Raw genomic sequence first — 20,556 nt, 5'->3', positions numbered from 1 at the left:
AGGATTATATTTTGTGATGTATGCAACACATTGGCACCTGGACAAGCCAACTTGGAAATAGCTTATAGGTTTTGCTGTTTGTAATATTAAAATACATTGCAGCCTGGAGAAATGCAAATTGTAGGGATGCTTGTCCCCCCCCCCCCCATTATTTCTGAGAGCTAATGTGCAACTCACTCTGGTTCCATATGCAGACCTTTGAATCAGAATGATCTGCCTCTGACACATGCCAGCTATCAGACTCTTGACAAATCATACTTCTGCAACTTGTCTGGGTAGAGGAACACCACTGGGTGTTCCCTACACTGATGCAACTACATGTCCAAGCCAATCTCCCCTCTGACAAAAACCCAAATTCTTGAGTTTACCAATGTTTACAAATTATCAAATAAAACTAAAATGGAGATTTTGCTCATTTCCTGTGTGTCTTGTTTCCAATCTGAGCTTTGTGTTTCCAAAAGAAAATTAAACCCTTTTTTAAGGCTTAGCTAAAACCAAATAAGTTTGGCTATTCCTGGGATCAGACCATAACACTCATTCATATACTTCTTTTTTTTCTGAGCCAGGAGTCATAATAATAACTCATTTTAAATTGTGCTTTAAGGTTTGAGAATTTACATATATATATATATATATATATATATATATATATATATGCACATATGTACATACACACCAACATGTAATTTGATTTGATCCTCTCAGTAACTATGTGAGGTAGCATCTATTATTAAGGCCATTTATGGAAAATAGGCTAAATGGGGGTCATATAGTAAGAATTTGGAGCAGGATTAAAACCCAAGACTTTCTGACTTCAAGTCCAATCAGAGTTCTACCCAATATACCACACCTCTTTTTCTTTTTAAATTTAAATTTAATTAAAAAAAACCCTAACCTTCTGTCTTAGAATCAGAACTAAATATTGGTTCCAAGCAGAAGAGTGGTAAGGGCTAGGCAATGGGGGGTTAAGTGACTCACCCAGGATTATGCAGCTGGGAGGCATCTGAGACCAGACTTAAACCCAGGACCTGTCACCTGTCATCTCTAGGTCTGGCTCTCTATCTACTCACTGAACCACCTAGCTACTGTTCTCCACCCCACCCCCCTCTTTTAAAAGGAGCAAGGTCCTACTTTCCCAGACCACTAGAGCTGAGTCACAACCTGGCATGGTATAGGTAAGACAACCCCACAGCTTCGCTGTTGTTCAGTCATTTCAGTTGTATCTAACTCTTCAGGAACCCATTTGGGGTTTTCTTGGCAGAGGTATAGGAGTGGTTTGCTATTTTCTTCTCTAGCTTATTTTATAGATGAAGAAACGGAGACAAACAGGGTTAAGTGACTTGCTCAGGGTCACATAGCTAGGAAGTGTTTATAGCCAGATTTGAACTCAGAAAGAGGAATCTTTCTAATGTCAAGCCCATTCTCTAGTTCATCACCTAGCTGCCCCCATCCCACAGCTTAGCTCCAGCTTATTTAGCTGCTCACTTTGACATGTGACCAACTTTGTTGTGGGGCCATCCTGTACAGCTGGAGGATATATTCAGAAACTTATTCATATCAGCTAATAAAAAGAATATTTGATTAGGTATTTCTGATCATGGTATGTGTTGGGGAGTAGTAAATTGGTCCCAGGAATCCAGAGTCAGGGAGTGGCTGCTGGTGGGAGTGATATACATCTGATTGCCCTTAGATGGGCTACTTAGAAGTATGGTTTCAGCTGTCTGAAGGACAATAGGGAAGAAATGAGAGTTCCAGAAGTCAGGAATGGGACACAAGGAGAGATGGAGTCAGAACTGGGAAACTTGAATTGAGAGGAGAATTAATAGGTTCATGAACTCCTGAGGCAACTCTACAGCTTCCAAAATTGCATTTGGCCAGACTGTCTGGTTGGTCATTTGGTTAAAGAAGAGATTTTCGGCAGAGCAGTGCATTTCTGGAAAAATCAGACCCTCCAGAAAAGCACTTTAACAGGGAGTGCATATGAGTCCAACTGGTCTCTAATGTCTGGCAATAATTTTTCTAGACATTCCTTTTGCTGCACATCAGCAATCAGTCCAAGTCTGTGTGTGTGTGTGTACGCGTGTGCGTGTTTTACGGTGGCATAAAGCTTCATTTCACTTTCTGACAATGTATTTCAGATTTTCCAAATGTTTCAAATTCTTTCTGTTTTGCAAGCAATTTTATTGGGCACAATGCCTATTCATAACAGTACGAGTCTAGGGAGGTTTTTACCATTACCACGCTTTGAAAGGAGATTTGGACTTTCATGATGGATAAAGAAAGCAGAGAGTTATTGTTTCATGTGTTTGAACAGGGCACAACTATACATAACCAAGCATCTGTTTTGGTTTTGTCTTTGTATTCTTGATGTCTAAGTCATGGAAGGTGTCAGTGCTCATTGCACTGAATCGAGGTAATGAGTCCAAAGAAATTTGGGCAATAAAGCCCCAGAGAAATAAGATACATTCTAATTCTTAGTCCCCTTCTGGCTTGTTTTTTATAGTCTCTTTAAGTCTCCAGAGTGAGAATATTTGCCGCAGACCACGGTGTCCTCTTACTGAGCCAAGGAGTCCGAGATGATGTAACTAAGAGCAGAAGGAGTAGCAATAGTAGATAGAAGAGTGAGCATGTAAATTTGGTAGGATATGAGCTTTTTTACAAGGCAAGTATAAACAGCACTTTGATTCATGAATTTACTAATTGTTCTTTCCCACTGCAGACTTTAGTTCTGACATACAGAAGGAACATTCAGTTCTTCTACCCATTTCCAAGTGCTTCTGATTTTGCCCCAGCTGTGATGGCTCCATGAAGTGGCTCCTGTTTAACACTGTCTCATTACATCAATACACTTTTTTCCTTTTTTTTTCCCCTTTCCCAGCGGGAAGGCTGCCGGATATGGAAGATGCACATGGTGAAAGGGTCAGATGGCCTGGGCATCCAGATTACCGGAGGCCGAGGATCGAAGCGATCACCACATGGTATCATTGTTGCACATGTAGAAGAAGGAGGTGCTGCACACAGGTGATTTAATTGTGTCTTTATGGTCCTCCATCTCCCTTATCCCATACCCTCCTCACCTTCTAAACCATTTAAAAAAATAAAAAGCTAAATTTATAGGAGGCTGTGAAATGTCAGGCTAGACTTGCAGTCAGAAGACCTTTGCTCTGACACTAGCTGTGTGACCTTGGGCAAGTCATTTGATTTTTGTGAGCCTCAGTTTTTCCTCTGGAAAATAGAGCTGAAACTTGCACTGCCAACCTCACAGGGTTGTTGTAAGGAAAACTTTTGGCTTTTAAATATAAAAGCACTTAAAAATTTTTCATCATCTATTTTTTCTGTCACCTGGGACTTTCTAGTATTTGAAAATTTCTTTATAGGAACATAGATCAAAAGCTGTGAAGGGCCATCTAATCTGAACCTCTTATTTTACAGGGGGAAACAAACAGAGCTTGTGAGGTTAAATGACTGTGCCTGTGTCCATATCAGTAGCAACAGAATCAGAATTCAAATCCAAGTATTCTAGACTACCAAATTCAGCACTGTATTCATATACATAGTGTATGTCAAACTCAAATAGAAGTGGATTGCTGTACTTCACTTATTGACTTAGAAAATAAACAAATTAACATTGTTTATTTGTATTTATTTTCTTAGCATTTCCCTATATTTTAATCTGGTTGCCCACAGGAGTTATTTTGTGGGGGAGGGGGCTAGGGTTGGACATGTAAGTATTTCAATGCTCCAGATTTCCCCCTTAAATAAGAAATGAAATTGATTTTAAAGTGTATCTCATGAACTTGGTCTCATTGCTTTTCTAAGTCAGCCTTACCTTAAACTCTGTTGTTCATTTTTTAAAGTATAATCTCTTTGGAATTATGGGAATATGGAATATCTAAGAGCCAGAGGTCAAAGAAAGATCAATATGTCACATCCTCTCAAGCTCATTCCTGATTTTTCCCTTCTTTGCTTGTAGAATCTGTTTAGACAAGTTGTCCCATAAGTCTTACTCCAGCTTTATACTATTAAAGCTTTAATGGATAGTTTTACATTATTAAAACCTTAATAATGCACAACCATATTAATACTTTGGGGACACTGAATATACCTAATGCCTATCCCTTTTACTTCTTGAATGAACACAGAAGCAAGATTCACTGTAGCAGGTGGAATTTGCCTACAAAGTCGATCACTTGCCATATTTATTGGTGTGGTGGAGGAGTGAAAAAAACATTTTCATACGGTCTTGTTTTATTAGCCCTAATCATTAGAATTTTGGAGCTGGCATGTGTCACAAAATTGCAGAATCCCAGAAGAGACCTCAGATGCCCATCTACCCCTGAAAAAAAAATTCTTCCTATAAAATATTCAACAAATGGTCTTCTCAGTCTTTGCTTAAAGACCTCCAATGCCTGAGAACTCATTGCCTCCCAAGGTTGCCCGTTCCATTTCCAATGGCCCTAATTCTTAGGAAATTTTTTTTTTGTGACCTCAAATCTAAATCTACCTCTCAGCAACCTCTACTTCTTCACTGATATTCATTCTGTTGCCTGAGTTAAGCACACAAATGTAATCCATTTTTCCTTGTGACAGCTCTTCAGACATTTAATAAAAACTGCCATGTTTTCCTCCCTTCATCCTTTCTCACCAAGTCTACTTTTCCAAAGGTTAAACATTCTTAGTTCCTTTAGTTATATGGTATAGTTTTGAGGCAGTTCACAATCCTGGTTATCTTTCTCTATCTATTCCTTATCACTGTCCTTCCTAAAATTTTTGAAGATCATCTAGTCCAAATTTTCTACTGTTCCAGTGAGGAAACTGAGGTCCAGAAAAAAAGGATTTGCTCAAGATCATGCAGCTACTGAGTGATGGAGCTGTAATCCAAATCCAGGAATTTTCCCATTATGCTCTGCTACCTATCAATAAACATTTGCTTATTGCTGAGAGTTCATTGGGATATAGCAGTCCCCTTGAACTCCAAACTAAGGAAGGGACCCAGTTCCTGCCAGCAGAAAATCAAGCTCTATAGGTTTATTGTGCCAGAAAGGCTTGGTGCTCCAGAGATCCATGATCTTAGTGTTGGAACCTCTTCCTTTTAACAGATTGCAAAAGTGGACAGTTTCTTGGGATAGCTCAGGCCATAGAGATCCAAGTCTGGAGATGGGAGGTCTTGGGTTCTAATCTAGCATCAGACACATCTTAGCTGTGTGATCCTGGGCAAGTCACTTATCCTCAGTTGCTTAGTCTTTATTATTCTTCTGCCTTAGAACTGATACTTAGCATTGATTTGAGGATAGAAGGTGAGGATTTTTAAAAAGTGGATGATCTTCACCATTGATATAGACTGAGCTCATAGTTTACTAAAATCATCCCAGATCTTTTTTTGTTTAAATTGCTTCCTAGTCATGTCCCTTAAACCCTATCCCCTACCCCCATCTTAAACTTATACACTGGAATTCTTGAATCCACGTACAGGACTTTATCAGCTTAGCTAACTAGATAGTTTTCTGACTCTCCTGATCAGTCAGATTCTATTTCTTAACTTTTGCTTGTTTGGTAAAATGACTTTCTTAAGGATTGGGAACAGGGATGATGTAAGTTACATTTGAATATGTAGAAGATGAAGATAACAGTGGTACAGAGGTGGGTTGGGAGGTCTTGACTTGAGCCTCTAAGGTTGTGGGAAAGATAGAAGTATCTCAACTCATAGCTGGTTCACCAGAACCAAGAAGGAGAGATAAAGACAACTTTCCTACCCTCATAGGTTAGCTTTTTGAATGAAGTCATACTTGTTGACTGATTGCCTGGAGCTCAGAGACAGGCAAAACTAGAGATAGGGCTTTGGTTCCCATAGTGGGATGGTTTTGTAACAAAAAAATTAGGACTATGGTTCTTAGAATTTAATAAAGTTTATTAGAATTACTTTGATAGGTAAAAGATGAGAAATAGATAGAAAGAGAGAGATTAAGGGCTGGGCTAGCTTTCCACATGGCTGGTCCAGCAGCACCCCCAGGAGCAGCTTCCTTTGCAGGATACCAGAGACAGAGATAGTGAACACTTCCTTGTTTGCCCCCTTTGTCTTCTCTTTAACATCAGGGTCTGATTCAGTTGTGACTGGATGAAGTTCAGAGTCACATAACCTGTGTAGGTGATGTGACTCTAGAAAAGGGAAGGGTAAATTTCCTTCCCTTTAAAGCCATGGAAATAGATGCAATCCTTTTGTACAAAGATGTTAAAAATTCCTGGCACAAACCAGAATAAAAGATATAAGTAAAATACAATAAGACACAGATAATGTTAATTTGTGGTTTTCCAAGTTTATTTGAGTTTGATATCACTGAAGGTCCATTGTGTTATTAAGATATCCTTTTGGACTCCAAGCAGTATGGTAAATTCCTAAGGTCCCTTATCCAGAGAACAGAGATTGAGCCCCTTATTTTTAACTATATTTGGGGCCCTTAAACTTTGGCAAAGATGCTATTAGACATTCTCTGATCTGCTTTGTTCTGTTGAGTCTGGCAGTTAAGATGAAGAGTCTCCTTCCTCTATGATAAGGCCCTTTCCTTTAGTGCCAGTAACTCAAATTTCCTGGAGTTAGGTTATCCAAGACCATTAGGATAAGACTAACCACAGTGGAGACTTCGTCCCCTATGAAAAAAATCTATAGGACATATATTCTCCCTAATCAGGGTTTGAGCTGGTTGTTCCTAGTGTTTCATCAGCTGATGAAAGGTGGGGCCCCCAGAGAATAAGGAAGAAGGCAGGGACCTGGATCAGTGGGAAGAGCCCTGGCTGGTTTTCCAGTCAAGCAAGTCCCTTCTTGTCTGTAGACCTTAGAATCTTCACTTGTAAAATGAAGGGGTTGGACCAGATAGCCCATGGGGTCCTACCTAGCTCTAGATTTATGGTCTTATGATTTTCCTTATCTGAAGTTCTTCCCCTGATCTGATTTGATTCTTTTTTTCTTCATTATTTACCCCTGTGATGATTTTATATCCCTGTCCTCACTGTTTCTTTCCCCTGGCTGAGGGTGGTAGGATGGTGGGAGAGACTTCACTCCTAGCTGCTTTTGTCTTGTGGGCTCCCCTATGGCAAGAGCAGCCAATCTGGCTCTTCCTGATCATTGAAGGTGCTGGGTTTATGGAAGAAAATAAGGCCAGATTTGGAGGCTTCCCTCACCAGTGACACTGAGAAGGAGATCAAGTTTGACAAACTGGTAGCATTGACAGGTCCCCTGATTGTCTGTAGTCACAAAGATGGTGGAAACTCTTGTCCTCTGGCTGGGGGAGAGAAGGGTGGTGATCACTTCCTTCCCCATCACAGTAATAAGTGAATCTGTCAAAGCCAACTCCAAATTGACACCATCTAATTGTATCCTTCCCTGTTATCACCACAATGCTAGGAAGAGCTGTGAAGGGAGACATAGGATAGAGGTCTAAAGATTAGGAGACAAAGCGCAAGACAAAGCTGAAGTGCCTTTTTCATTTATTGTCCTTCCAGATTTCTCCATTTATCCTAAAAACTGATGTAGAAAGTTGACAGGTTTTGCAAGCTCTCTCAGCTCTTCCTATAGCCGCTGGCAGGTATGTGGAAGAGTCAGTGTTCAGTGCAGATATGACTGGGTCAGGACCACCCCAATTCAAACTGTTGGCCCTTTACTATTTATTCCATTTCCCATGACTTCATTCAGCAACCTGAGATGAGGGAGTGGGTGGGAAAGTTGTCCTTGTCTCCCCTCCTTGGTTCTGGTGAGCTAGCCTTGGGTTGGCTGGTTTTTTCCCACAACGCATGGAAGCTCAGGCTCATCCTCCCTAACCCTGTACTCATTTGCTGAGGTTCTATCTGAGGCTTACCATCTACCCTGAGGCCCCAGACTAGGAATGACTTTCTTTTGTTTTTTTTTTTTTAATTTAAAATTTCTTTATTTGTTACATTAAGACACCCAGCTTACTCCCTTCTTCTCTCTTCCCCCTCCATTAGATAAGGCATCTGTTGACAAGAAGATATATGCATATATAAAACTATGTTTTGCTCATTTCTGTTTATCAGTTCTTTCTTTTGAGGTAGACATACACAAGCTATTCTTTAAACAGTATTTCTGTTGCTGTATATACTGTTCTCTCAGTTCTGCTTGTTGAAATCTCAATAACTTCATGTAGGTATTTCCCTGTTTTTTAATTTTTTTTAAAACCCATTCCTTCTGTCTTAGACTCAGTACTGTGTAGGTCAGGCTTTTAATCCACTGAGCCCTCTAGCTGTCCCTTTTCTATTTTTTAAGAAAATTAACCTGTTTGTTTTCTTATTGAGCAGTAGTATTCCATCACAGTCATTTGCCACAACTTGTTTAGCAATTCCCTATTTGATGAACATCCTTTCCATTTCCAGTTTTTTGCAACCACAAAGAGATCTTCTATAAATATTTTAGAAAATTTAGGTTCCTTTTCCCCTAATCACTTTAGGAAATAAACCTAATAGTGCTATTATTGGGCCAAAAGGTATGGAGAGTTTTATAATTGAGCTTAATTCCAGATTGTTCCAAAATGTTTGGGATCAGTTCACAGTTCTACCAACAGTGTACAAGTGTCCTCATTTTTCCACATCCCTTCCAACTTTTGTCATTTTGCCCTTTTATAATTTTATCCAATTTGATAGGCGTGAGATCATATCTCAGTAATTTTGATTTGCATTTATCTAATCAATAATGATTTACATTTTTCCATATATATACACATATATCTTTTATTTCTCCATCCAAAACTGTTCATATCTTTTGACCATTTATCACTTGGGGAATGTTTCATATTCTTATGTATTTGACAAATTTCTATATATATTTTAGAAATGAAACCTCTCTCTGAAAAACTGTCTATAAAATTTCTCCCCTAGCTTATTGCTTTCCTTCTAAGCTTGATCAATTAGTTTAATTCGTAAAAAAACTCTTAAATTTAAGACATTCAAAATTATTCATTTTTTAAAAATCGTACAATGCTTTCTATCTCTTGTTTTCTGATCAATTCTTCTCCTGTACATGAATCTGATAGGTAACATGTTCTCTGTTCTTCTAATTTGCTTATAGTATCTCTCTTTATGCCTAAGCCATGTATCTTTTCTTGGTAAATGATGTAAGATATTGGTCTATTTCTAAGTTCTGCCAAAAAGCTTTCTGGTTTTCCCAACAATTTTTACCAAATAATGAATTCTTAATCCCAAAACTTAGATCTTTTTTCAAAAACAAGATTACTATAGTTTTTTTCACTGTTGTATATTTGTTCTGTTCCACTGATCTACTTTTCTAGTTCTTAGCCAATACCAGATAATTTTGATAATTACTGTTTTATAATATAATCTTAAAATGGGTATTGCTATGCATCTTGCCTTTACATTTCCCCCATTAATTCCTTCTTGACCATTTGTTTTTCTAAATGAATTTTGTTATATCTTCTCCTTGTTAAATACAATAATTTTTTTTACAATTTAATTGGGATAGCATTGAATAAGTAGATTGTTTTAGGTAGGAATGCCATTTTAATTATATTGGCTCTACCCAACCATGAACAATTAATATTTCTCCAATTATTTAAATTAGATTTTATTTGTATAAAAATGTTTTATAGTTATATTCATTTGGTTTTTGGATTTCCTTTAGCAGATACACTCGTAGATATTTTATTCTGTCTATGGCTATTTTAAATTGCTTATGACTATCTTTTTACAGAATTTTGTTGGTGATATATGAAATGCTGATGATTTATGTGTATTTATTTTATATCCTGTTGCTTTGCTGAAATTATTGTTAGTTTCAACTAATTTTTAAATTAAATGTCCAAGTTTTCCTATATATGTCATTATACCATCTATGAAAAGTTTTATAATCTTTGCCCATTCTAATTACTTTAATTTCTTTTCCTTCTCTTATTGCTATTGCTAGTATTTCTAATATAATATTAAATAATATTGATAATAATGGGCATATTTGTTTCACTCCTGAGTAGGGAAGGTTTCTAACTTTTACTTTTAATTTTTCTAACTACAGATAATGTTTGCTGTTCATTTTAAGTATATACTAATTATTATTCAAAGGACAAATTCATTTATATTTATTCTGAAATGTTTTTAATAAAAATGAATGTTGCATTTTTGTCAAAAGATTTTCATGTACCTATTGATATAATTATTACTTTTGTTACTTTTTTGTTTGTCAATTATGTTAATAGTTTTCCTCATATTAAACTATCCAGCATACCTAATATAAATCCTGTTTGGTTATAATTTATAATTTTTGAGATATATTGTTGTATCCTGGCTAATATTTTATTTAAAATTTTCACATCTATATTTATTATTGAAATTGGCCTATAATTTTCCTTCTCTGTTTTTGTTCTTCCTGGTTTAGCTATCATCACCATATTTGTTTCATGAAAGGAATTTGGCAGGACACCTTCTTTACCAAGTTTTCTAAATAATTTATTTAATATTGGTTTCAGATGATCATAAAATTTTTGGTAAAATTCACTTGTAAATCCTGTCAGTCCTGATACTTTTTTTCTTAGAAAGTTAATTTATGGCCTCTATTTCTTTTTCTAAAATATCTTTAAAAATAGATATTGTATTTCCTGTTAGTCTAGGCTATTTAGATTTTTGTAACTTTCTTTCATTTCACTTAAGTTGTCAAATTTGTTAGCATATAATTGAACAAAATAATTCCCAATAGTTGCTTTGATTTTTTCTTAATTAGTGGTAAATTCACTCTATTTATTTTTGATGCTAGTAGCTTGGTTTGCTTCTCTTTTAAAAAAAAATATTAACCATGGTTTATTTGTTTTTAAATAACACCAACTTTTAGTCTTATCTATTAATTTTTTTTATAAACCCTTACCTTCTGTCTTGGAACCAATACAAAGCAGAAGAGTGGTAAAGGCAATGGAGGTTTAAGTAACTTGCCCAGGGTCACACAGCTGGGAAGTGTCTGAGGCCAGATTTGAGCCTAGGACCTCCTGTCTCTAGGTCTAGCTCTCAATCCACTGAGCTACCCAGCTGCCCCCCTTATCTATGAATTAATAGTTTTCTTACATTCAGTTTTGTTCATCTTACCTTTAATTTTTAGGATTTCCAATTTGCTATTTAAGAATTTTTTTTGCTCTTTTTCTAGTTTAAAAAATTTGTGTATTGACTTGTTCTTTCTCTATTTTATTGATATAAGCATTAGGAGATAAAAGGTTTTCTCTAATTATTGCTTTTGCTGTATTCCAGAGGTTTTGATATATTGTCTCTTGTCATAATTTTCTTTAACAAAATTATTCATTGCTTCTGACTTTTTTAACCCACTCATTTTTAAGATTAAATTATTTAGTCTACAAATAATTTTCATTCTTTGTTTCCATGGTCCTTTTATTGCATTATCATCTAAAAAGGATGCATTTAATATTTCTACTTCTCTGCAATTAATTATAAAGTTTTTATGTCTTAGTATGTGGTCAGTTTTTATAAACGTACCATGTGCCACTGAGGAAAAAGGCATATTCATTTCTATTCCTATTCAGTACTTTCTAGATTTCTATCATATATATCTTGTTTTATATTTTATTTATGCTTTAACTTATTTATTTTTTGGTTCGATTTATCCAGTTCTGAGAGGGGAAGGTTAAAATACCCCTTATTATAAGTCTGTTATCCATTTCTATCTCTGACTCCCTTAATGTTTCCTTTAAAAATTTGGATGCTATAACATTTGGTGCATAAGGTTTAATATTAATAATGCTTCATATGAAAATTTTAACATAATGCAATTTCCCTGTTTATCTTTCTTTTTTTTTAACCCTTACTTTCTGCCTTAGAACCAATAAAGAGTGGTAAGGGCTAGGCAATGCAGGTTAAGTGACTTGCCCAGGGTCATACGACTAGGAAGTGTCTGAGGTCAGATTTGAATCCAGGAACTCCTGTCTCTGGATCTGACTCTCAATCCACTGAGCCACCCAGCTTCCCCCCTCACTTTTGGTTTTTAAAGTCTTCCAAGAACTCTTCTTGGGCTTGGGCCCATTTTATGTTTTTCTTTTAAGTTTTGGGAATGAATGTTTTCATTTCATGGTCTTCTGAATTTTAACCCTGATATTATTTTTCCCCCAAAGTATCTCTCTATGATTGGATTCTTTCTTTTGATTATTCATTTTTTAATTTTAATTTTCAATGACATTTTAAAATAGATAATTTTATGTTAGTATGAAGTTCTTCTCATGGATAATGTTAGAATTTAGTTGTAGGGTTATTGTTGTTGTTATTTTTTTGTTATCATTATTTCCTGAACTCTCTGGTGGTCTTTGACTTCTTGGTTCTTCTAATTTATATATTGTAGGGTCCTCACCAAATTCTCCAGAAGCTATAAGCATAGGCTTACGTTTCTTTCCCAGAGCTGCAATCAGGAACTCTGCTCTCCCAGATTTTTCACCTTTTTCCAGGCACACTCACTTAAGTGTATCCCTTCCTCTTCTGTAGTCATAGCTTGAACCAGTATCTAGTCAGTGCTTATAGATGCTGCTCCAAGCCAGTTGCTAACCTCTAGTTGGTTGAAGGCTCCAAAGCTGAGGCTTCACCTATATAGCTGCCTCCAGACTCATCCATCTGTTGATTTGGTTATAGATTGCACCCAGAGTCCTTCCAGCTTCTTTCAAAATTGTCTTACATTGAACAATTGTTTTTCCCCGACTCTTAACTATTTTTGCCGTTTTAAAGTTCACTTGGGATTGACTTTCAAAATAACATTCATTTTATGGGTTTAGGGACTCATAATGTGAGCAAAAGGGAAAAGAGTGGAACCACAGGTGGGTGGTGGTGGTGGTGGTGGTGGTGGTGGTGGTGGTGGTGGGTGGTGGTGGTGGGTGGTGGTGGTGGGTGGTGGTGGTGGTGGTGGTAGTGGTAGTGGTGTAGTGGTAATAAAGCCAAGAGAGAGTATTCTAGCAGTTGAGGGTTCAGCTAAAATGGAGGAATGATAATAAAATGAGCCTAAAGGGCCCCCAGACTCTAGCCCTGGAAGAGAACTTTGTTCTTTAGTTTGGAATTTCACCCTCACTTGCCACTCCAGAGAACTATTCAATTTCCATTTAATTCATTTGGCTCACACAGAGATAGCAGGCAATGTCTGTTGTTACCTCCGTGATGGAGAACGCCTTTGAGTTATGTCATATACCTCCTTTCATATGTCATTTATGGTCCCATGTCATATGCCAGCCATCTAAAGCCCTTGGGTTCTTTGCTTCTCCATTCACAATGGATGTATATGTTTACCATATGCAGATCTCTGGAGGTTTATTTGTTTCTGATAATTGACATGGAAATGCCAAAGAATAGGGACTTCTATGATAGGTTTGTCATTAACTTGTTGAAAACTCATACCGTCTTTTGGACTGATATTTACCTGTGAGTGTAATATTAATTTAAATGAGGCAATCAAGTAACTCCACTTAAAATTGTTTTTAGCTATTAGCTTTTCCTCTTTAAAATGTTACTAAGCACCCTCTCCACTTCCGTGCCCAATTCCCAGGAAATCACAATTCTTCTGCTTGAAATATCTTGACAAAGATTGTTTTTTCCTCTTTGTTTCCTCAGGGATGGCAGGCTGACCTCAGGAGATGAGCTGCTAATGATCAATGGTCAGTCACTTGTTGGCCTCTCTCATCAGGAAGCTGTGGCCATTCTCCGTGCTGCAGCTGGACTGGTTCAGCTGGTGGTGGCCAGCAGGGTAGGTATTTTAGAGTATTATTTTCACAGTGGCAAGGATAAAGATATAGAATATACTTGTGATTTTATTGGTACGAAGAAAGCCCCTTTTTCAGTGCAGGCTGGTTATATTATCTGAAACTTACAGTCTTATAGAATTGCCCAGGACATTTAGAGGGTAAGTGATCTGTTCAAGCTTGTTCAACCAGTATGTATCATAGTCAGGACTCGAGATCGTATCTTCTTGGGTCTTGACTGACTGTCTTCTTTTATTTAAACCTTTCCTCGGAAGCATGCATGCCATGGACCATATGCTTTTTTTACAATTTAAAATTGATTTTATTTTCCCACCAAATGTTTCTAATGGAAAGAAATTGTACCCCAAGAGATTTTTTTCCTCTAAAGACATAGGTATAACTACTAAGCACACAAACATGCTTTGGCCAAGTGTTATATGTGTGAGCATTGGTGTTATGTTAACTAATGGGCAGTTTATGCATATAAAATGATAGAACTGGAGAAGCCAAGTTTGGTAAAATAGGTAATGGGAGTAAGTATTTTAGACAGAGAAAATGGCAAATGTAATATAGCAGGACAGAAATTCTCCAGAGAAAAGGAATAATGTAAAAGACAGTCATCAGTTAGGGAAAGAGGAGCAGCTTCAAGTGCTCATTTACTCCCAAGTCCATATGATCCTTGATTAGATGGAGTGAAGGTCCTGGTCTAGATATGCTTGAGGTATTGGATTTTGGGATATTGTTTTCAGAGTCATAGCATTTTCTAGCCCACACAGACCTTAGGGGTGATACCATTTCAGTAAGAAATATATTTATCACTTTTGTAGTCACTGGGGCAACAAAGAGATGGCCCAAACCCTGTTTTTAAGCCACTTATAATCCAAAGGAGATTGGGGAAAGGAAGACATATACGTAAATAACAGTGGCATAAATTCCGAGGAAAGAGCCAAACAAAATAATATAAGAAACTGAAGATGAGAGACCATTTTTAGGCAAGATCATTAAGAAAAATATTCTGATCATTATGATCAGGTGGGATTTATACCAGAAATGTGGGCTGTTTTAATATTAGGAAAACTTTTAGCATATCAGTAACAAAACTAGCAGAAAACACATGTATATCTCAATAGATGTAGAAAAAGCTTTTGACAAAAATTATAGGAACACAATTACCAAACACTTCACACATATAAAGTCAAGTCTAAACAATTGGAAAAAATCAATTGGTCATGGGTAAGCTGAGCTAATATAATATAATAATAATATAATGACAGCTCTACTTAAATTAATTTATTCAGTGCCATACCAATCAAACTACCAAAATTTTATTTTAAAGAACTAGAGAAATTCATCAGAATTCATCAGGAAAAGCAAAAGGCCAAGACTATCATGGGAAACAATGAAAAAAAAACCATGAAGGAAGGCAACCTAGCAGTACCAGATCTCAAACTGTACTACAAAGCAGTAATCATTAAAACAATCTGGTACTGGCTAAGAAATAGAATGGTGTATCAATGGAATAGATTAGATGCATAATATATAGGGGTAAATGACCTTAGCAATCTAGTGTGTGATAAACCCAAAGATGCCAGGTTTGAGATAAGAACGCAGTATTTGATGAAAAATGCTGGGAAAAATGGAAAACAGTAAGGAGAAAGTAGGTTTAGGCCAATATTTCACTCTCTATATCAGGATAAGGTCAAAATGGGTATATGATTTAGACATAAGGGGTGATAACCATAAGTAAATTAAAGGAATAGAGACTCAGTTCTATGGAGAAGGAAAGAAAAAACAAGAGGTAAAGAACATTATGAGATATAAAATGAATAATTTTGATTATATTAAATTAAAAAGGGGTTGTACAAATAAAGCCAATGTAACTAAGATTAGAAAGAAAACAAATTTGGGGAAAAAATTTACATCAAATTTCTGATAAAGAACTCATTTCAGTTATATAGAGAACTAAATCAGATTCATAAGAATACAAGTCATTCCACAATTGACAAAAAAGGATATGAACAGGCAATTTTCAGATGAAGAAATCAAAGTTATCAATAATCATATGGATAAAATTCTCTAAATTACTCCTGGTTAGAGAAATGCAAATTAAAACAACTCTAAGGTACCACCTTATACTTGTTATATTGGCCAATGTTGACAGTAAAGGGAAGTGATAAATGTTGGAGGAGATGTGGCAAAATTGATACACTTGTATTTTGGTGGAGTTGTGAACTGATCTAACCATTCTGGAAGGCAATTTGGAACTGTACCCAAAAGGCTATAGAACTGTGCATACCCTTTGATACTGTAATACCACTACCAGGTATGTGTGCCAAAGAGATCATAAAAATGGGGAAAGGACCTGCTTGTACAAAAATATTTACAGCTGCTCTTTTTGTAGTGGCAAAGAATTGGAAATTGAGGGTTGTCCATCAGTTGGAGAATGACTGAACAAATTGTACTGTATGATGGTGATAGAATACAATTGTGCTGTAAAGGAATGATGAACGGATGATTTCAGAAAGTGCTAGTATAAAGTGCTAGTATAAAGAGCTACATGAATTGTTGCAGGGTGAAATAAGCAGAACCAAGAAAATGTACACAGAAACAGCAATATTATGAAATGATCAATGATACAATAATCCAGGATAATTCTGAGCGACTTATGCCGAGAATGCTATCTCCCTCCAGAGAAGGAACTTTTGGAGTCAGAAGGCTGATGAAACCATACTGTTTTCCACATTAGTTTATTTGTAGGGTTTTTTTGGGGGGGCTTATATGATTATTCTCTTACAAAAATGACCAATATGGGAGCATGTTTTGCATGATATTTGTATAAACCAGATAAAATTTCTTAACCATCTTGGAGAAGGGAAAGGGAGGAAGACAATTTTGATATTTTCATTTTGGAAAACATATGCTGGAAATTGTTATTTACATGCAATTGGGAAAATAAGATAGCTTTAAAAAATTAAAAGGAAAAAAGATAAAAATTTGGGAAAAAAATGGAACCTGAATTTGGCCTTCGTCTGATGTCATTTGACAGAATAGGAAAATGAGGTCTTGCCAGGTAGGTTGTGGGAGAATTCAGACTCGAGTCCAGGTTTCTTCTTTAATTATAGCCTTGAGAGGTTTTCCCCCATCAAAGAACCTTCTCATTTTCTTCTTCATGGTTGTCTTCAGCAATACCTTCAAGATCAAATATAAAGTTCTGTGCTTGACTTTTGAAATCTGTCATAAACTGGCCCTTTTCTACCTTTTCCTTTCCTCTTATACCTTACTCCCATCCATATACTTAATGATAAAGAGACATTTGACCCCTTTGCCATTTCTGGAACAAGATACTACATCTACTGACTACATTTTTCTGACTGTCTGCCATGCCTGGAGCATTGTTCTCCCTCGTTGTCATCTCCTGGCTTCCTTGACTTTCTTCAGGTCTCAGTTAAAAGAATACTTTCTGCAAGAAGCCTTTCTCAATTCTGTCTTAATGCCTTGCATTAATTAATTAATTCCCCTGAGATTATTTTTAATTTATCCTATCTACAACTTTGTATATGTTTATTTGCATGTTTCCCCCCCCCCTTTAATCTGTGAACTCCTTGAAAGCAGAGATGGTTTTTGCTTATCTTTGTATCTCCAGTGCCCGATACATTATAGACATTTGACAAATAAATGCATTTTGACTTATTAACTTGTAAGGAAAGAAGATTTCAAGGTTATATTGTGCCTTGCATTCCATGTGATATCTGGTGTTGATGGGTTGAGGTCCCACTTCTCTCCTTGGAACAACACTCTCCTCTACAAACCCCAGCTGCTTAATTATGTAGATCCAGTGTCATGAACTCAAGAGGGAACAGGTGTAGCTTGTTTCTGAATCCATTAGCCTATTTTTATTGTAGTTGATACAATGAAATAAGCCATATTATTGATGAATTAATGAGTTGTTTGTGTAGGCTAGTACTTCATTCAATTAACGCTGAAAGATGGCCTGAAGTCCTGCAGGACCTTTATACTGGCCCCAGTTAATTCTTGCAGCACTGAGCTATTTCCAATTTGGTTATGTGTGTTAGATGTTTTAGTCCTTGCTGTTACTTAGAATTATGTATTGCTTCCCCCTCTATCGTAACCTAATTTAGATTGCTAGAGGTCTGGTGTTAGGGACTATGCCTTTCATAGAAATATAGGTACCATGATACTTGGATTCTTTCCTTAATAGTTTCTTTTCTTTTTTAAAAACCTTTATCTTCTATCCTAGAACCATTACTAAATATTGGTTCCAAGGCAGAAGAGTGGAAAGGGCTAAGCAGTTAGGTTTGGGTGACTTGCTCGGGATAATACAGCTAGGAAGTATCTTGAGGCCAGATTTGATTCCTGGACCTCCTATCTGCAGTTTGGTTCTCTCTCCTCCGAGCTACCTAGCCTAATAGTTTATTTTCAAGGAATTCTACTCTTATGTAGATTTTTGTTACTCTTTTAAATATTTAGTCTTTCTGTCTTTAGGGTATTATTTTCTTCACTTTTTGTGCCTTTATCAAGCAGTTAATTCTTTAAAAAAATTTTTTTTGCAACTCTCTCATTTCTTTTCCCATTTTTTCCTTGACCTCTCTTATTTGCTTTTTAAAATTGTTTTTGAGTTCTCCTAGAAATTGTTTTTGGGTCTGAGACCAATTTACATTTTTCTTTGAGGCTTTGGATGTAGCAGTTTTGATGTTGTTGTCTTCTGCTGAGTTTGTGTTTTGATCTTCCCATGCAACTGTAATAACTATCTGTGACCTTTTTTGTTGTTTTCTCATATTTTTCCAGCCTATTTTTTTTTAACTTTTAACTTTAAAAAGTGTTAAATTTGAGCTCTGCTCCTGGGGTGTCAGGGACACTGTCTTTATCTGCAAGTTTTTTGTTCAGCTGCTTTCAGAGCTATTTCTAAATCAGGAATGAGAAGCTTTTTGCCTAATACCTCCCCCCCCCCAGCCATCATATCAAAGGAAATAGAATTAGCCATGTATATAGGTAAAAAGCCAGGATTAATGGATATGTGCAGGACTTAGAAATTAATTGCTGTGATCTATCATCAACATATTTAAAGAAGAAATCATGCATGTATTTATTCACTCATTTATAAATTCTATTTATTAATTCTTTAGTCTCTACTATATGTAAGGCACTGGACATTGTGGGAAATGCAGAGATGCAAATATTATGATTCCTCATCTTGGTATTTCAGGATCATTGTCTTTCTTTTAGGTCCAACTCAGTCATCTCCCTTCATGCAATATTGAAGTTATTTGCCTTGTTCTTTAATTCCACTACTCAAAAAAATCTCAGAGCCTACACTATGCCCTAAGGTCAAATGCTAACTCCTCATCAGTTTGTTAATTAAAACACTGTTTAGCATAGTTCCAACCTATATTCCTAACCTTATTATTTATTAGTCCCTCCATGATGTCTATTCTATGAACAAAATGGCTTTCTGAATGTCCCATACATACAGTACTCCATCTCTCAATTCCATGTTCCTCGTAGGTCATCCCCAACACTGCATACACCTTCTCCTCATCTCTGCCTCTGAACTTTCCTTCAGTAGCTGGCTAAAGTAACAGCTTTTATATTCCTGATTCCTCCCCCCCCCCAAAAAAAAACAACAAAAAACCACCTTCTATTTATTTTGTATATGTTTAAGTATGTATATGGTCTGGTATCAGGGATGAATTCTTTTGTTTTTTTGCTTATTGTATCTTTTTATTCCCAGGGCCAAGGATCCTTTTGTACACATGGTAAATAATAAATGCTTGCTTAATTGACCTGCTGGATGTTAGAAATGCAAATTACTTTAAACTGTAATTTTGCAAAGTATAATATTTGCAAATATTTTGCAAACTATATTATAGCAAATTACTATAAACTATAAAATAAGAGGATATTATATGTTTACTTTAAATATTTCATTATGCTGTAATTTGACATATAAAATTCTGACATGATATATCCTGTATTACTATATACATTTATATAAAATAATTTTATATGTTATATATAAGTTTATAATAGATTTTACTTTAAAGCAATAAGAGAAGCTCCATGGCTAAGTTGATAGTCAGATGCCCCATAAGATAGGAAGATGTGGGTTCAAATTCTACCTCTCAGATATACTGGCTAAATGAGTCTCTTAATTTCTCATTACTCTGACCCCAAAAGTTGCAGAGAAGGCTAGCTTGCTTAAAGAAGCTAGCTAACTTAGGTAAGCGTTCTAAATATCAATGAAGTCACAGATCTAGTCTCTATAAAAATTATTATGTTAATACCTTCAACTCACTTGGTGTATAGCCACCCCTTTCCTAAATAGCTGGGTGGTATGGGAGTTAGAACATTGATCCTGGAGTCAAGAAGACATCAGACATTAGCTGTGTGATGTTGGGCAAGTCACTTAACCTCTGTCTGCCTCAGTTTCTTCAGCATCAAAATGGAGACAATAACAGCACCTTCCTTGTAGGGTTGTTGTGAGAATCAAATGAGATCATAATTATGAAGCCCTTATTAGAGTTCCTAGCACAAATTCAGTGCTAGATCAATGCTAGCTATTATAAATATTACTGTTATTGTTGTCATGGAGAATTGCCCCATCTTAGCTCACTTTGGTTGAGTTTGGGGAATGGTTCAGAAGGAAAGGTCTCAGTCTGTGATTTTATCCGTGTGAGGAACTCCTTGTGTGAGAACTCTCTCCCCAGATGCAGGTCAGTAGGTTACTATTCTGTCCTTTGTTGTCTTGGAGAGATTCCTGAAGCCCTGAGAGGGTCACCTGCATGCTGGGGCTCACACAGCCAATATGTCAGAA

General features: G+C 36.3%; 1 protein-coding gene across 6 annotated transcripts in view; it reads left to right on the top strand.

Annotated features, from left to right (window-relative positions):
- PDZD2 (PDZ domain containing 2) overlaps window positions 1-20,556 on the top strand; it is a 514,756-nt gene that overhangs the window by 380,466 nt on the left and 113,734 nt on the right. For all 6 annotated transcript variants that reach the window (XM_007487505.3, XM_007487504.3, XM_056824531.1 and 3 more), the window contains 2 exons: window positions 2,879-3,021; window positions 13,597-13,729. In XM_007487505.3, the coding sequence (XP_007487567.1) occupies window positions 2,879-3,021; window positions 13,597-13,729 (276 nt within the window). The remainder of the gene's footprint in view (window positions 1-2,878; window positions 3,022-13,596; window positions 13,730-20,556) is intronic.

Source organism: Monodelphis domestica, chromosome 3 (assembly GCF_027887165.1).
Source record: "Monodelphis domestica isolate mMonDom1 chromosome 3, mMonDom1.pri, whole genome shotgun sequence".
Lineage (NCBI taxonomy): Eukaryota > Metazoa > Chordata > Mammalia > Didelphimorphia > Didelphidae > Monodelphis > Monodelphis domestica.
The sequence above is the reverse complement of the archived record's forward strand: the minus strand, read 5'-3'. Positions and strand labels throughout refer to the sequence as shown.